The sequence below is a fragment of the Typopeltis vanoorti genome, chromosome 4 (assembly GCF_054136105.1).
Source record: "Typopeltis vanoorti isolate ZY-2024b chromosome 4, IOZ_Tvanoo_1.0, whole genome shotgun sequence".
NCBI classification, from domain to species: Eukaryota; Metazoa; Arthropoda; class Arachnida; order Uropygi; family Thelyphonidae; genus Typopeltis; species Typopeltis vanoorti.
In genome coordinates, this window is record NC_143552.1 from 166774110 (window position 1) to 166788479 (window position 14370).

General features: G+C 33.9%; 1 protein-coding gene across 1 annotated transcript in view; it reads left to right on the forward strand.

Annotated features, from left to right (window-relative positions):
* LOC150107826 (Fanconi anemia group J protein homolog) overlaps positions 1-14370 on the forward strand; it is a 463872-nt gene that overhangs the window by 52115 nt on the left and 397387 nt on the right. The window contains exons 3-4 of the mRNA XM_090391581.1: positions 9336-9447; positions 12126-12194. Coding sequence (XP_090247707.1) covers positions 9336-9447; positions 12126-12194 — 181 coding nt within the window. The remainder of the gene's footprint in view (positions 1-9335; positions 9448-12125; positions 12195-14370) is intronic.

Genomic DNA, 14370 nt, shown 5'->3' on the forward strand with positions numbered 1-14370 from the left:
TGTATGTATCTTTAACATTTATTATACCCAAGGTAAAATACTTTCTACATATATATATATATATATATATATATATATATATATATATATATATATGACTACTAATATTAACTCGGAGTTGGGATATGTTCATTTTTTATATAAACTGACTAAAAATCCGAGATTTATTGGATACGCAACATTTTTCGTCGGGATCGACTTCATCAGGCGTTAAGAACATAGAAAGCTATTATAAGACACTGAAAAAAAAAAACATTGAGACACTCTAAAGCTATAAAATTATAAAGCTATAAATTTGACTGTAAATTACAGTTATTATGAACTTGAGCTATAGTCCGTGTTAAAGATCTATTGTTGTACACCTGTGCGTATGTGGATCCACGAGATCACCAGTATCTGATAGTAGATCTGAAAGAGCCAGGCAAATTGTAGCTGAGATTATTGTTCATATGAAGATGGTCCAAGGTAATTTCTTTTGACTCGACCATGCACATTCTACCTCATGTGGCAAATGTGCAGGTTTGAAGTTGTTGTCCAATTTACTTCATGTTGGCGGCTTTTGATATTTGTGTTTATTGAAAACAGGACATGGCCTGATAGGGCAGTAGCCCTGGTTCTCTTGTAAGCAATGTCTCTCTGGTGTTCCTCGAGACATAGGAGGATAAATTTCTCCATTTGGCTATAGTAAGGTTTTCTGCACTCACATGTGATTTTGTATACACCTGGGAATTGTAGAAGGTTGTGAGACTGTTTGTAATTGCTGAAACTTGATCTTATTTTTGGAAGAGTCGAGAAGCACGTTTGTATGTTAAACTTCTTTAAGATTCTACTCAGTTTTTTGGATAGTGTGCTGTATATGGCAAGGAGATATAACCTTTGGAGTCGTCCTGTGTCTCTACATTGCTACGTTGATGGAATAATTTTTGTTAATACTTTTTAAAGAATAGCTCTTAGTTCTTCATCTGACAGTACAGATCTTGCACGATTCGCTAGAGTTGATATAATACCCAACTTTTGCGCTGGATGGTGATGTGAGGATGCATGCAGATATCTGTCCGTGTATGTCGGCTTTCTAAATATAGAGACTTTTATGGACTCAGGCTTTTTGGTGAGTTTAATGTCTAGGAAACAGAGGGAACTATTTTCTTCAATCTCCATGGTCAATTTTATATCTTGATGGAGGTTGTTTAAGTGGTTTTATATATATATATATATAGGAAGATTGATTTACTCAGTTGATATACAATTTTTTACAAAATTGAATGACTAGAAACCGAGAAAAGTAAAAACAGTTTAATAGCACAACTAGTTTCAGCTTGTATCAGCCTTCTTCAGGTGCACATTAAGAAAGAAATAACTAGGAAAACATAGAGGAAATAACTATAAACACTATGAAAAGTTAGTGTATATATTTCAACATTGAAGCATTGAAGTCTGCACATTCAAAACTGTTCTCTCGTTGGCTTCATTGTTGGGCTTATGTATTGCGTACAGCATCTCGAGAACGCCAGTACTGGATCGTATCACAATGACAGTCTGGAAGGTTGTAACTCAGGTTATTGTTGAGATGTAGGGGGTTGAGAATGATTTTTTCATTTCTATTATTTTGCTTTCTAATTCATCGTAATAACGGAAAATGTTATTAGACTTGTCCCATAGAACTGTATGGCTAAGGTCATCTTCATTAGAATTGGCTGAGAACAGAACATGACTAGACAGAGCACTGGCTTGCATTCTCCCATAACTGATGTCTCTTATGTTCTTCAATGCGTAACTCGATCAATTTCTCTGTTTGGCCAAAGTATAGTATATTACAGTTGCCCCAAATCCGGTAAACACCAGGATATTTAAGGTTGTGATGTCTAGGTTTCGGATGGCTCAGTAAGGAGCGGATTTTTGGAAGGGGTATAAATAAAGTTCTTAATGTTGTATTTCCTAAGAACCTTGGCCAGTTTGGATGAGACAGAGCTTATGTATGGTATAGAAATGTTACCTTTCACACAATTGGTCTCTTCATTATGGCAAGCAGGTGGATTTAATAGGAATTTGTCAATTGTTTTTTGTGAATAACTATTCAGTTGAAAAGTAGTCCTGAGAAAATTGAATTTTTTATTAAGTTCTATCTCATCATCAAGAAGAGAGTGAGCATGGTGTCCTAGTCTAGAGATGATTCCAAACTTTTGAGGAGGATAATGATGGGATTGACCTTGGAAATAACTATTGGTGTGGGTAGGTTTTCTGTAAATCGAGATTTTTAATTTCTCTGAGAATTGGACAGTTTAATGTCCAAGTAAGGAAGAGAACCATTAGCTTCAAACTAAACTCAGCCATAAATTTTATGTTCGGATGTTGATTATTTAGATGTTCTAGGAAGTTCAGAAGAGATTCACAGCCATGTCTCCAAATCAGGAAAATGTCATTAATATATCTTGTCCAAATTCTTGGTTTTAAAGGATAAGAGGAGATGACTTTAACTTCTAAATCTTCTAAATAGATGTTTGCAAGTACAGGTGACAATGGATTACCCATTACAAGACCATAATTTTGTTTATAGATGATACCTTAAACTTGAAGTATCCTGAGTGGATGCAATGAGTAAGTAAGGCCATGACCTTTTTTAGGTAATTTATCTTTGAGTAGTAAAAGAACTTCATCTCTAGGAAAATTGGTAAATAAGGAGACTATGTCAAAACTTGCCATGATTTCATCTTCCTTAATAATAATATCTTTTATACGTGATACAAAATCTGTGGAGTTTTTAATAAAAGACAATGACTTACTGGAAAAACATTCGAATATTTGAGAGATTTAGCCAGATATTTGGAAAGGTTATATGTTGGAGAGTCGATTCCTTCTACAATATGTGAGGTATTTTCCTTATGACTTTTAGGTAGTCCATATAATCGTGGAATTAGTGGATGGGGAGAACGAAGAGAAAGGCAGATGTTTCTAGGTAGTTCAGAGGTTGTTCTCAGTAGATTGTTGGTCCGGTTTTGGAGTTCATGGATGGAATCTCTCTCGAGGATCGAGTAAGTGTCACTCCGTAACAATTCCATCATCTTGTTGTGATACTCATCAATGTTAAGAACAACTGTGGCATTGCCTTTATCCACAGGAAGAATAATTATATTTTTGTTATTTTGTAACTTCTTAATAGCCTGTCGTTCCGATGAAGAGATGTTGTCTGTAGGGGGTTTGGCGTTATTGAGATGAAAATGGATTCGGTGCAGAGTAGGTTTGCCTCTTGAGTAGGAAGAAAGGAGGTAGCTTTTTGATCTTTATAAGTAATAATTCTTTTGGAATAGATCTAGGAGATACAACAAAATTTAGGCCTTTACTGAGGACACTTTTCTCTGCTTTGGAAGGTTTAAAACTTGATTTGTTAATAACAACTTTGTCTGGTTGGAGGTGTGGTTTCAAAGAAGTTAAATTACCTTGAATTTGTTTAAGGGCTTTGAATTTTCTAATAAGTTTCAGTTTATTGCCATTTTGAATTCTGCAGCTTGAGATTCACTGGTCACTTTAAGAAGATTCAAACTGTCACTATCTAGAGATTGTTCAATTTTTTGAGATAATGTAATCTTTTTACTAAATAAAAAAGCTAGAGTGTATTTAGTATCAAATATTCTCTCAGCGAGAAGATCCAACTTTGCTCTATGGTAAATCCTTTTAGCCCCTTTCCGTTTTAATGTTTTCTTTAAAGGAAATAAACTTAGGGAAGACGGCATGGAATTTACAGCGCTTGAGAAACAATAACCTGTTGATGTTCAGGCCTATCCTCTTCAAGGTTTTCTGGAAATCCCTGATATTATGGGTTGCCTCATCATAAGGACTAGAGATACTTGGTTGATATACATTTTTTAAAAAAATTGAATGACTAGAAGCCGAGAAAAGTGAAAACAAAGTTTAATAGCACAACTAGTTTCAGCTTGTATCCACCTTCTTCAGATGCACATTGAAAATGAAATAACCAGTAAAACATAGAGGAAATAATTATAAACACCACGAAAAGTTAGTGTATATATTTCAACGTTGAAGTCTGCACATTCAAAACTGTGTGTGTGTGTGTGTGTGTGTGTGTGTGTGTGTGTGTGTGTGTGTGTGTGTGTGTGTGTGTGTAGTTTTGAATAAAAAAAAAAATATCAAACATATTAAAAAAATAAATAAATAAAAAAAAATAACGGAATATATATATATTCCGTTAGTGTTAAGTGCTTGGATGATATACCCTTGCAAAGTGGTCACTCAGTAACTCAACTATTTTATCTGCTTCTGTCACCTTGTGACCATCATCACTCATTATGGTTAATCTTCCATGGTCATTCTTCCTCTTACTTACCATGTGACAAAAGAACTCTTTGGGATTTTCTTTGGCTTCTGCGACTAGATTCTTCTGTAAAGTCTCTTGCGATAAATTAATTAATTTTTTGAGTTAGATTTTACAGAGGTTTCCAAACATATATAAAATATAATTTATGTTGTAATAAAATGAATGTTATAATTTTACTGTAAAAATGCATAATTTAATGCCCATTGAGTTATATATAAGACAGAAAAAGAGGAGATTAACCCAGATTAGAACGATGACTAGGCAAAAATAAACGTTCACAAAGTCTTGCAAACATAAAAATATGCGTCCGTGAATGGAGGGAGCCAAAGCGATGTCATCATGCTTGTGGGTAATCCTGAAAACTATAGTGTAGTAACTAAGGATTAGAGAATATATAAAAGAGGACTGAGACAGACCAGCAAGGTTCTCGATTTTCAGGCGCTAAGTTTTTTCCTTCCCAGAGGATGGAGTTCTAAGTGTGTGTGGAGGCAAGGCCGTTTTCGATGGAACTCCTGTTTGGATGCATGGACGTGCTAGGAAAGTGTAGTTACCCACAGACATTGCGGCGACTTCAGCAGTTCCCAACAGGGAATTGCTGAAGTTTCCAGGAAAGTCAACCTAACTTTCCTGGGTACTTCTATAACGAGAACTGCCACATCGTCCAAGCAACAGTCGTTACTCAGGATGAAGATGCAAGGTCAAGCTAACCTTGATGAAGTTTTGTTCAGTTGATTTAGTCTGTAAATTACTTACTGTAACTTTACAGACTGTGTATGTAAAGTTACAGTAAGTAAGCACAATTTTGTTAATGTTTTAGAAGCTTACAATTGAAATTTGTGTGTGTAATGAAGATGCTTACAGGAAATTGTTAATAATTAGTTGATTAATAAGTTATGGTCATGAAAGGGAAAATGAATGTTAACTTGTATATGTAATGAATGGAATTTAGCTAAGTTGTGATATAGGGAATAACTACATGTCTAATTTAGATAAGTTAGCATTGTTATAGGGTTAAATAAGTGGTATGTGCAAAAATGCTTAATTGTATGTTATACCTAATGTGTATATGAAAAGCTGAGAGAGATAATTTCTCCCATTTTCTTTGTGCATTGTAGTTTCATTCTGTAAGAATAAAATGTTTTGTTTGTTTAACTAGCTTGCCTGATCTATTGCCAATGCACTATCTCTAAATAAAAATTAGCGAACCTGTGTGCACATTAGATTGAGAATTGCCATGACTAGCTATAGAAATTTATGTAATTTAATTATGCTCTTGCCTGTGTTCCATGCCTTAATTCTCAGACTTCAAATAGCAATTAGAATGGTGCAGTCGTTAATAAAATAAATTTTTCTGATTGTCTAGTATGAGAATTGGTAACCTGTATATTGTGGATAGGCTAATAACCTAATAGAGAGATCTACTTTAGGCAAATTATAGTTTTATTAAAGTTGATAGAGGTTAAGTGAGGTACAAGGTGCTGGGATTGCAGCTCGTGTAAGGATAACAAAGGCGTGGTTGAATTTAAGATACACGAAAATAAGAAAGAAAAATTTTACAATGGTGCAGATGACTACCATAAAAATTTAACACTTCTTTTAGTCTGATTTTGCCTACCCTGCCATGCTTGTTACATTTCTTGCCAGAGCCTTGTGCCATTCATGAATCTGCTGGTCACCTTTCACCTTATATATCCTACACAGCATTTTCTTCTTCTGTATCTCACACTTAATGATATTACTCATTCATCTGACTCCTACCTGATTAATCCTCCTTATGTAAGTTATACAATTTAATATTGCTTCCTCAAATGACCCTTAACTATCTCCCATGCACTACTAACATCCTTACCTTGTAGAATTTATGCTGTGGCACAGATTTAAGCTTTCTCCTAAGTTTGTCATAATCACCTGCCTTGTAGTTCCACATGTACCCCTTCTGGACATTTCATCCTGAAATTGAAGTAGTTTGTTTCATAGTGAGACCTGATTGCAAAGATATCATCTATAGAACGTATCCAAATATGAGGTGAGAAGAAATAGTGTTAGAAATCTGATCCTCTAAATGCTTCATAAAGTAATTGGCTAAAAGCAGGTGATGTAAGACTACCTATTACAATACCCTTGATTTGTTGACACAATTTATTACGCCAAGTAAAATAACCAGCATTGATAGTAAACTTAAATAATTTTACAAGTCATCAGGGGGAAATCTACTTGTAAAAGTTGTAGAGGTTCTTGAAGTGGTATATTTGTAAACAGTGAAACTTATCAAAAGAAACCATCATTTCAGACTCTCGAAGATGAAGATCTTTAATTTTTTCTTTGAAGTCAAAGCTAGTGATAAAAGAGATGATTTTTCCATTAAAATTTCAGATGTTTAAAGATATTTTGCCACATAAGTAAGAGATCCTACGAAATCAACTGTTACTTGTAATGGATAACCAGATTTGTGCACTTTTGGAAGGCCATAAATATGTGAGGGATGAGCATGATGAATCTATAACGTTTCATTAGTATTATCATCTAAGGAATATGTTTGATCTATTTATTTGTTTAATCTGTTTAGCTGGCTTATAATCAATTACAATTATAATTAATGGTGCTTATCAGAACCATTGCATTTAATTTGTCAGACTTTGTTTTATCATTGTTATTATTTTGATGTAAAGATTATAGAGCTTGTAATTCAGGAAAAGAAATATTCAATGGAGGAAATTTAGTTTTATACAAAATCTGTGCAATTTAAACCTGTAGCTTGTTAGTATCAATTGTTAGTATGTTACACAGCATTTTCTTCTTCTGTATCTCACTTAATGATATTACTCATCCATCTGACTCCTACCTGATTAATCCTCCTTATGTAAGTTATACAATTTAATATTGCTTAACAGTATAAAATTCTTTAATTCAGTTTTCTACACCTACCATAAAGTCTGAGGCAATCAACTAGGTGTTACTGCAAAATCTGCACCTTTTGGCAATATACACTTAATTCATCACTAGGAAAAGGTCAATAAAAATGAAAGATCTTCAAGAGTTCTGAAATTATGGTTTCAAAAGCCTTGTGCACCTAAGCACACATGGTTTTCTTCAGATCCCTTAAATTAGAAAAATTAAATAAAACGTACTCTATCACTTAATGGATATAGCAAAACCTCAATACGGAAAACAATTGATAATTATTATCCCTCTCCCAGATTGCCACCTGATGTTGAAAGGATCCACTTATCTTACCAACACATCAATATTGAATTCATTTAGTTTTTTTCTAGTTATCTGTGTGTAATGTACAGGTTCTTGGTAGTATCAATGTGTAATGTACAGGTTCTTGGTAGTATCAGTGTGTAATGTACAGATCTACTTCTTTTCCTGTCTAGTTAGACAAGAATCATTATCTGTTCAGACATCTTATTCTTTTTCTAAAAAAAAAAAAAAAAAAAAAGGGTAAGATGTATGAACTTTTGCCGATATTCCTTTTTAGTTAGTTATTTTCAATGTTCATGTTTCACTTCCATTTGCTAAAACATGAAATATTCTTAACCTTGTATTTTATTTATTAATTTAATTTTTATATTCAGTTAGGCTTTAAAAATATTGTTAACCATTTGACTAATTTTTATATATTTATTAATTTCTGTTTTGAATCTCTCCATTGTAACTTATATTACAACCAAGAAATTAAAGTTATGAATGTTTTATCATCATCAAATTCCTGACATTTACCTCAAGTGGTGTACGGAATATGATAGTACTACATGAAAAATTTGCAAATTACTAACTTCCTAGCTACAATTTTTCTCCAAATCAGTCTGTTACCTTTAAGACTCCAATATTATCAGATCTTATACTTCTGTTTTCTAAAGCACTTTTTACTGTATCAATTCACTTATATCTTTATCTTGCTCTGGGTCTTTTTCCAGCCAACCTGGCAAAGAGCACTTGTTTTGTTAATCTTTCCTCTCCAATTCTGTTTAAGTGACCATACCACCTGAGATTAGCTCTGCTAACACATTCCTGGATGCTAACCAGGACCAACTTTTCCTTTTTCATTGTGTCATTTGAAAGCCTCAAAAAATTCCTCCACTTCTACTTTAGTAGAATCCTCTGTGAGACCATAGGACCAAATAAGTCTCATCGTCCAGTACCCCATTCTGATATTTGCCCACATCACTCTATTTGAAATTGCCTGCCATTCAAGAAGATTAGCCTCATATTTAATGTTGAATACTATGGCTACTCCTTCTTTTCCTTGATTGTCATTGCCTGAATATAATATTTTGTATTTATTGCTCAGAAAGATTTCACCATTTTTTTTTTTTTTTTTGTTTTGTTTTGGTCACCCCTAATTATGTCAATCTGGTACTTATCCAATTCCTCAGCTAGCTCCATTTCTTTGCCATTGAGGGTTATGTTGATAGTACCGATCTTCAACTCTTGTGATATTGAGTTGGCGTGTATTTTATGATTTGTTCCAGTAGCTGACTTTTCGCTGTTTGCCCTGGTTCCCCTGGCGAAAACAACTGGGGGCTCTTGTTTAACTGACACCCCAGCCAGCATGAAATTCTGTCATGCTGTATACCATCATTTAATATTGTGGTTTAAGCCAATAAGAATACAATTTGGTCACCTAAATCCCTGCCAGTGTCCATCCTCATTCGTTCAGTATCCAAGTAGATACCAAACAGGGTGCACCACAAGAAGGTGAGGATTGGACATTAAGTCAGAAGCCCTGGTTGGTTCTCCACATTCCTTTAAAAGCTATGTGGAGGTCTCCTATCAGTTATACAGCTTTGACCCTTAAGCACCCCTGAATGTTTTATTAGTTTATTTAAACTTATTTTGCTTTTTATTGGCTGACTTCCTTTGAATGTGATTTTTTTGTTTTATGAGACAATATTTCCATACCTATTTTGTAATCATGTCATGGTTGTAAAGTAATAAACATAATTTTTCTTTGTTAGCAGTTATTGTTATTAATTTGGCATTATTTTGTCTATTTAAACAGGTTGTGAGAGGCCTTTCAAGAAAGCAGAATTGTTTAATTGAATCACCTACAGGTAGTGGCAAAAGCCTTGCCTTACTTTGTTCTTCTTTGGCATGGCAGAAAGAAGAAAAATGTAATGTCCATTTCTGACTTATCTATTTAAATCTATTTTTTATTCTCCCTCATTATATCATACTGACTTTTGAATTACTTGTATTGTAGGAGATTTAAAAAAAAATGAATACATAGGATAATGCAAGTAGGAAAGTGAAGTATCATAATTTGTAGGAGTTCATATGCATTTAAAATAACAGAATAAATAATAAAGAATAATAATAATACTTACAATTACTCTTCCAGAGCTTTGCTTAATTATTTAATTAAATTAATTGTTTAATTAATTACTGTCACTCTCATAACATGAGGGTAAATTGAGGTTTCCAATAGAAAAAGGTACTTGTGTAGACTTCTCTCGAAAATGCACTCTTCACCCTGAATTAAGAATGGGACAAATGGTTATTCCAGTAGAAGAGTCTTTGTTGAAAAGAGTGTCTACTTTATGAGTCTTCCCATGAAGTTGGGACTGGTGTTATATATATATATATATATATATATATATATATATATATATTTCCAAGTGTACTCTAGTTGAGACATCAGTATTGATGAAGAGGAACCAGAAGCTAATGACTTAAATACTGATTTCTTCAATATCCTCAAATCGGATGAAGACAACTTATTAAATTTCAGTGCAAAAAAAAAAATAAATAAATAAAATAAAATAAATAATCTTCAAGCTGCCTTATTACTCACAAGAAGATCTCCTACCTCACCCCCTCTTACATTTTGATGATGATCCTTTTTATTTTCAAGATCAGCTTTCTCTTCTTGAGTTGACTATCACATCCACTTTATTCTGGCACAAACATATTACATACATAGCCACCTCAGCCTCTAAATAGATTTGTGTTCTTTTCTGTTCTAAACACTACTTCTCCTCCTCAACTCCTAACATTTCACAAGTCTCAGATCTGACCAACCTTGGAGTATTGTTCCCACATTTGGGGTGGAGCACCCAAGACCACCTTGAGAATTCTCGATATTCAGAAGAGGGCAGTCTGCTTAATAGATTACCCTTCTTTTGATTCTAATTTATTAAAAATACAGTTCTTCTTTAATAAACTACTTAAATCAATCAAGCTTTCTTTCTTAACAAATTGTATAGCATTATCCAAAATCAATTGAAGGTTGATCTCAATTATAATTTTCAATGGTATTTTGTCATTTTCAGCATATAATACAAATTTGAGGGGTTGCTAATAACTTTCAATTGAATATATTAATATTAACATATTGACTTCTTAAAATTGTTGGAAAGTCCTAGGTTTATTTCTGAAGTGGTATGAAAAGAATATTTTTAAGGCTTTCCAGCTAAAAGTGAGTTAGCCAGTCTCACCTAGAGGTAGTAGAGATTTTTATTTTCTATGGAACGTACAAATTTGCAGACATACCTTCTTCCCCAAATAGCCTCATTGATGTAAAAGATCAAAGCGATAACAGTTCATAATGTTCAGCTGATATAGTAAATTGTGAGCAAATGTGTGTGAGCTGTGGTCTGTTTGGCTGAATGAATAGGACACTTACTCTCCATCTAGTAGACTAAGGTTTGAATTTTATGTGCATGGATGTTTGTGATGGTCTTTAGGTGGTAGATGAATGGCATTGCCTGATGTGTGACCATTACTCCAATTAATGGAGGCCTGAAGTTGCTTGGAAAAATTTCATGTTTGGTCCTTAGAGCATTTTTTTTTTAATCTTTATTATCATTATTATTTTAACCCTTAGTGAGATACTTTAACAAAACTAAAATTGATGTAAATTATTTCTTTCAAAAAAAAAAAAAAAAAAATTAATGTAATGTAGGTTTGTAACCATTAGTGGGTTGGATTCACATTAAAAAAAAATTTAAAAGGAACTAGTAATCGTCACATTAATGCAACTTTTTACCAGTACCCTAGTATCTAGATGGTATTTCTTATATGATGGTAGCTATAGCTGCTTTTTTGGGGGGGGTTTAATATGACTGTCTGCTGTTAGATTTAGAACAATCTGATATGTAGTACATTCAGATAACAATTGTAGCATGTCTAGAATTTACACTTGTCAGTGCTTCATTTACTCCTTACATCTGAACCTCTGTTTTTGGCTACATGACTTACATGTTGACTTGATTTTTTCCTCCTTTATCAGGTGTTTTTGGTTCACTAGAGACATTGCCGATGGTTATAGCAGGACAGCAGTTTCCACAATACTCTTACTGGCTCATTAAATTTGTGTGTGTGTGTGTGTGTGTGTGTGTGTTTGTACATAATAATGACCTTTGCTCATTATTATGTACACACATACACATGCTGATAACATTTTATAGAGGCAATCTATTATTATCTGTTTATAGACAACACCTGCCATGTGTTGGCTATATCATTAGTTACATGTTATTGGTAGATTATAATAATGTGACTCCAATGATGGAGATGATGTAATGTTAGAGCCAGTATATCTGTGTGTGCACATGCACAAGTTCTGGCTTTCTTGCTCTATAGGAACATGAAGGGATAAAATTTTTCATAGAAGAAGATAAAAAAATAAATAAAAATTATATATATATATATATATATATATATATATATATACTGTGTGTGTGTGTGTGTGTGTATATATATATATATTAATATTTTTTTTCTTATTAAAATTCATTTCTTGAGGTCTTGGTAAAAGTTGTTGCTAATTTAGTCTAAATGTGTATTTCAGTGAAGTTACAAGAAATGGCAAATAAACTGCAGGAACTAAAGTGGGAAAAATTAGGAGGTAGTTCTCAAGGTAAGTCTTTGCTGACTTAATCTGTATTGTCATATTTCGTATGGTGGTTGATCAACAAATATGGTTTAAAGGCTTATACGGTTGACCGTGGGTTAGTGGTGGCAACTCCACACGCAGTTGAAAATCTGATATGTAGTATTTGCAGAATGATTTGAATAGGCTGGAACTACGAGCATGGGAAAATGGATGTCAGTTCAACGTCAGTAAATGTAAAGTCATTCACTTCGGTGTGATTAGATATCCAGTGTAGTATTATATTGGTGGGATTACACTGTAAGAAACAGATGAGGCTAAGGATCTTGGAGTGTTAGTAGATTCAGTTCAGGGGCCAGGTGGCAAAGATTGCCAATACAACTCAAAAGATAATTGCAATGCTGAAACGAACGTTCACATGTGAAGATAAGGATGTCAATTTGCCTCTTTATAAGGCCTTGATTTCTCACTTGGACTATTGTGCACAGATCTGGTCTCCTGGTTTCTGTTGTGATTCTGATATCTGGATAGCGTTCAAAATGATATCAGGATTGTAGAATACTGATTATGAAGACAGATTGAGAATTCGTAGACTGCTTCACCTAGCAAACAGGAGAAAGAGGGTTGATATGATTGAGACTTACTTCTGAAAGGGGTCATACAGGAATTCAATTGGTGGAATTTTTCAACTTATTGTGCGTGGGGAAAGGACAAGAGGGCATCCTTGGAAGCTAAGAATGAATGCCGCTAAGAAGGGGGTAAGGGCTAGATTTTTCTCTCATAGGGTGGATTGAATGCATGTTGTGAGTGCAAGCAATGTGAATGAATTCAAGAATAAGTATGATAGCTGTTGTGTGTAGCATGTGGCCTCATTCATTGAGTCCCTGATTCACTGAAGGTCTCTCTTAATAATGAGAATAATAATAATCCTTTCAGACTTTCATGATGTTCTCTTCCATAGAGTTGACAATCCTTTCCATAGAGTATTGTGTTGTAGTGAGCCTTCAAGGTTCTTTTGATCCCTTGGTCCAGAGGATGAATTAGAGATGTTGTGTTTGGGGTAAGTAGACCACTTCGAAGCCTTCGGTGAACTCATGGGGTTCTACGTGGCCAGGGTATTGTCCAATATCGAAAGAACTTTAAAATGCAGTTCTTTACTGGCACAGTAGTGCCTTTTAGAGACTAAGTATCAATGGAATCCAGAAAATGGGTTTTCATTGTCCAGGCTTTCTTGTTGTATGATCAAAGATCCTGTTACTTGCTTCTCTTCTTTACTAATAAATGTTCTTTCTGGCATTTTTTTTCTAGAAATAGAGCACTTTCGTCTGCATTAAAAACCTGCTCAGGCAGATATCCTTTCTCTTTAGTGATTTTCTTGATCATGTCTGGGAACTTGTCTGCTGCCTTTTGGTTGGCAGAAGCTGTTATCTTGACATTTTTTAAAGCCAAACCTCTTTCTAAAATTATCAAACCACCCTTTGCTGGCATTAAATTCTCCAGTTTTAGATCCTTCATATTCCTTTTGCTCTAAGTTGTCATATAATGACTTCACCTATTAGAGTTTAGGTATAGACTTATAGCAATCCTTCACCTACATAAAAGCTGCATTTTCTATATGAGATTAAAAAAAAAAAAAGCTATTTCACAAAAAAGTGCAAGGTTTTCATGCTGGCATAGCTGCAGCAATGTATGCACGAATTTCCTTTTCTTTTTTTTTTTCTTTTTTTTTTTTTTTGCAGTGGTCCTTACACTGGATTCATTTACCTTGAAATGGCTGACCTCAATCTATCTCAGTCAAACAATTCAACTTTTTCTTGTAATGCCATGACTTTTCTCTGCTTCTTGGGAGCACTTCCTGCATCACTAATGGCACTCAGTATGGGTTCCCATGTTGTTATTCAAGGTTTACAGTATTGCACTAAACATGATGAAAAATACATGAGATGAGAACTGTGAGAGATCACGACGAGAGGATTAGCATCAAACAGCGTTTTAAGCAGATGTATGCTTTTTTTAAGCAGTATGTGCTGCAGTTAATTTTATGCAGTTATGATTTAATTCTGTATGTTTACACTTGTTTGCATTTCTCGCGATTGTTAATGGCTGCCAGTACGATCTGTAAGTGTTTTTGTGTAAATGTTTTATAATTTTGATAAATTTTTACGTTTTATAATAGATTTTTGTATATTTTATGGTAAATGTA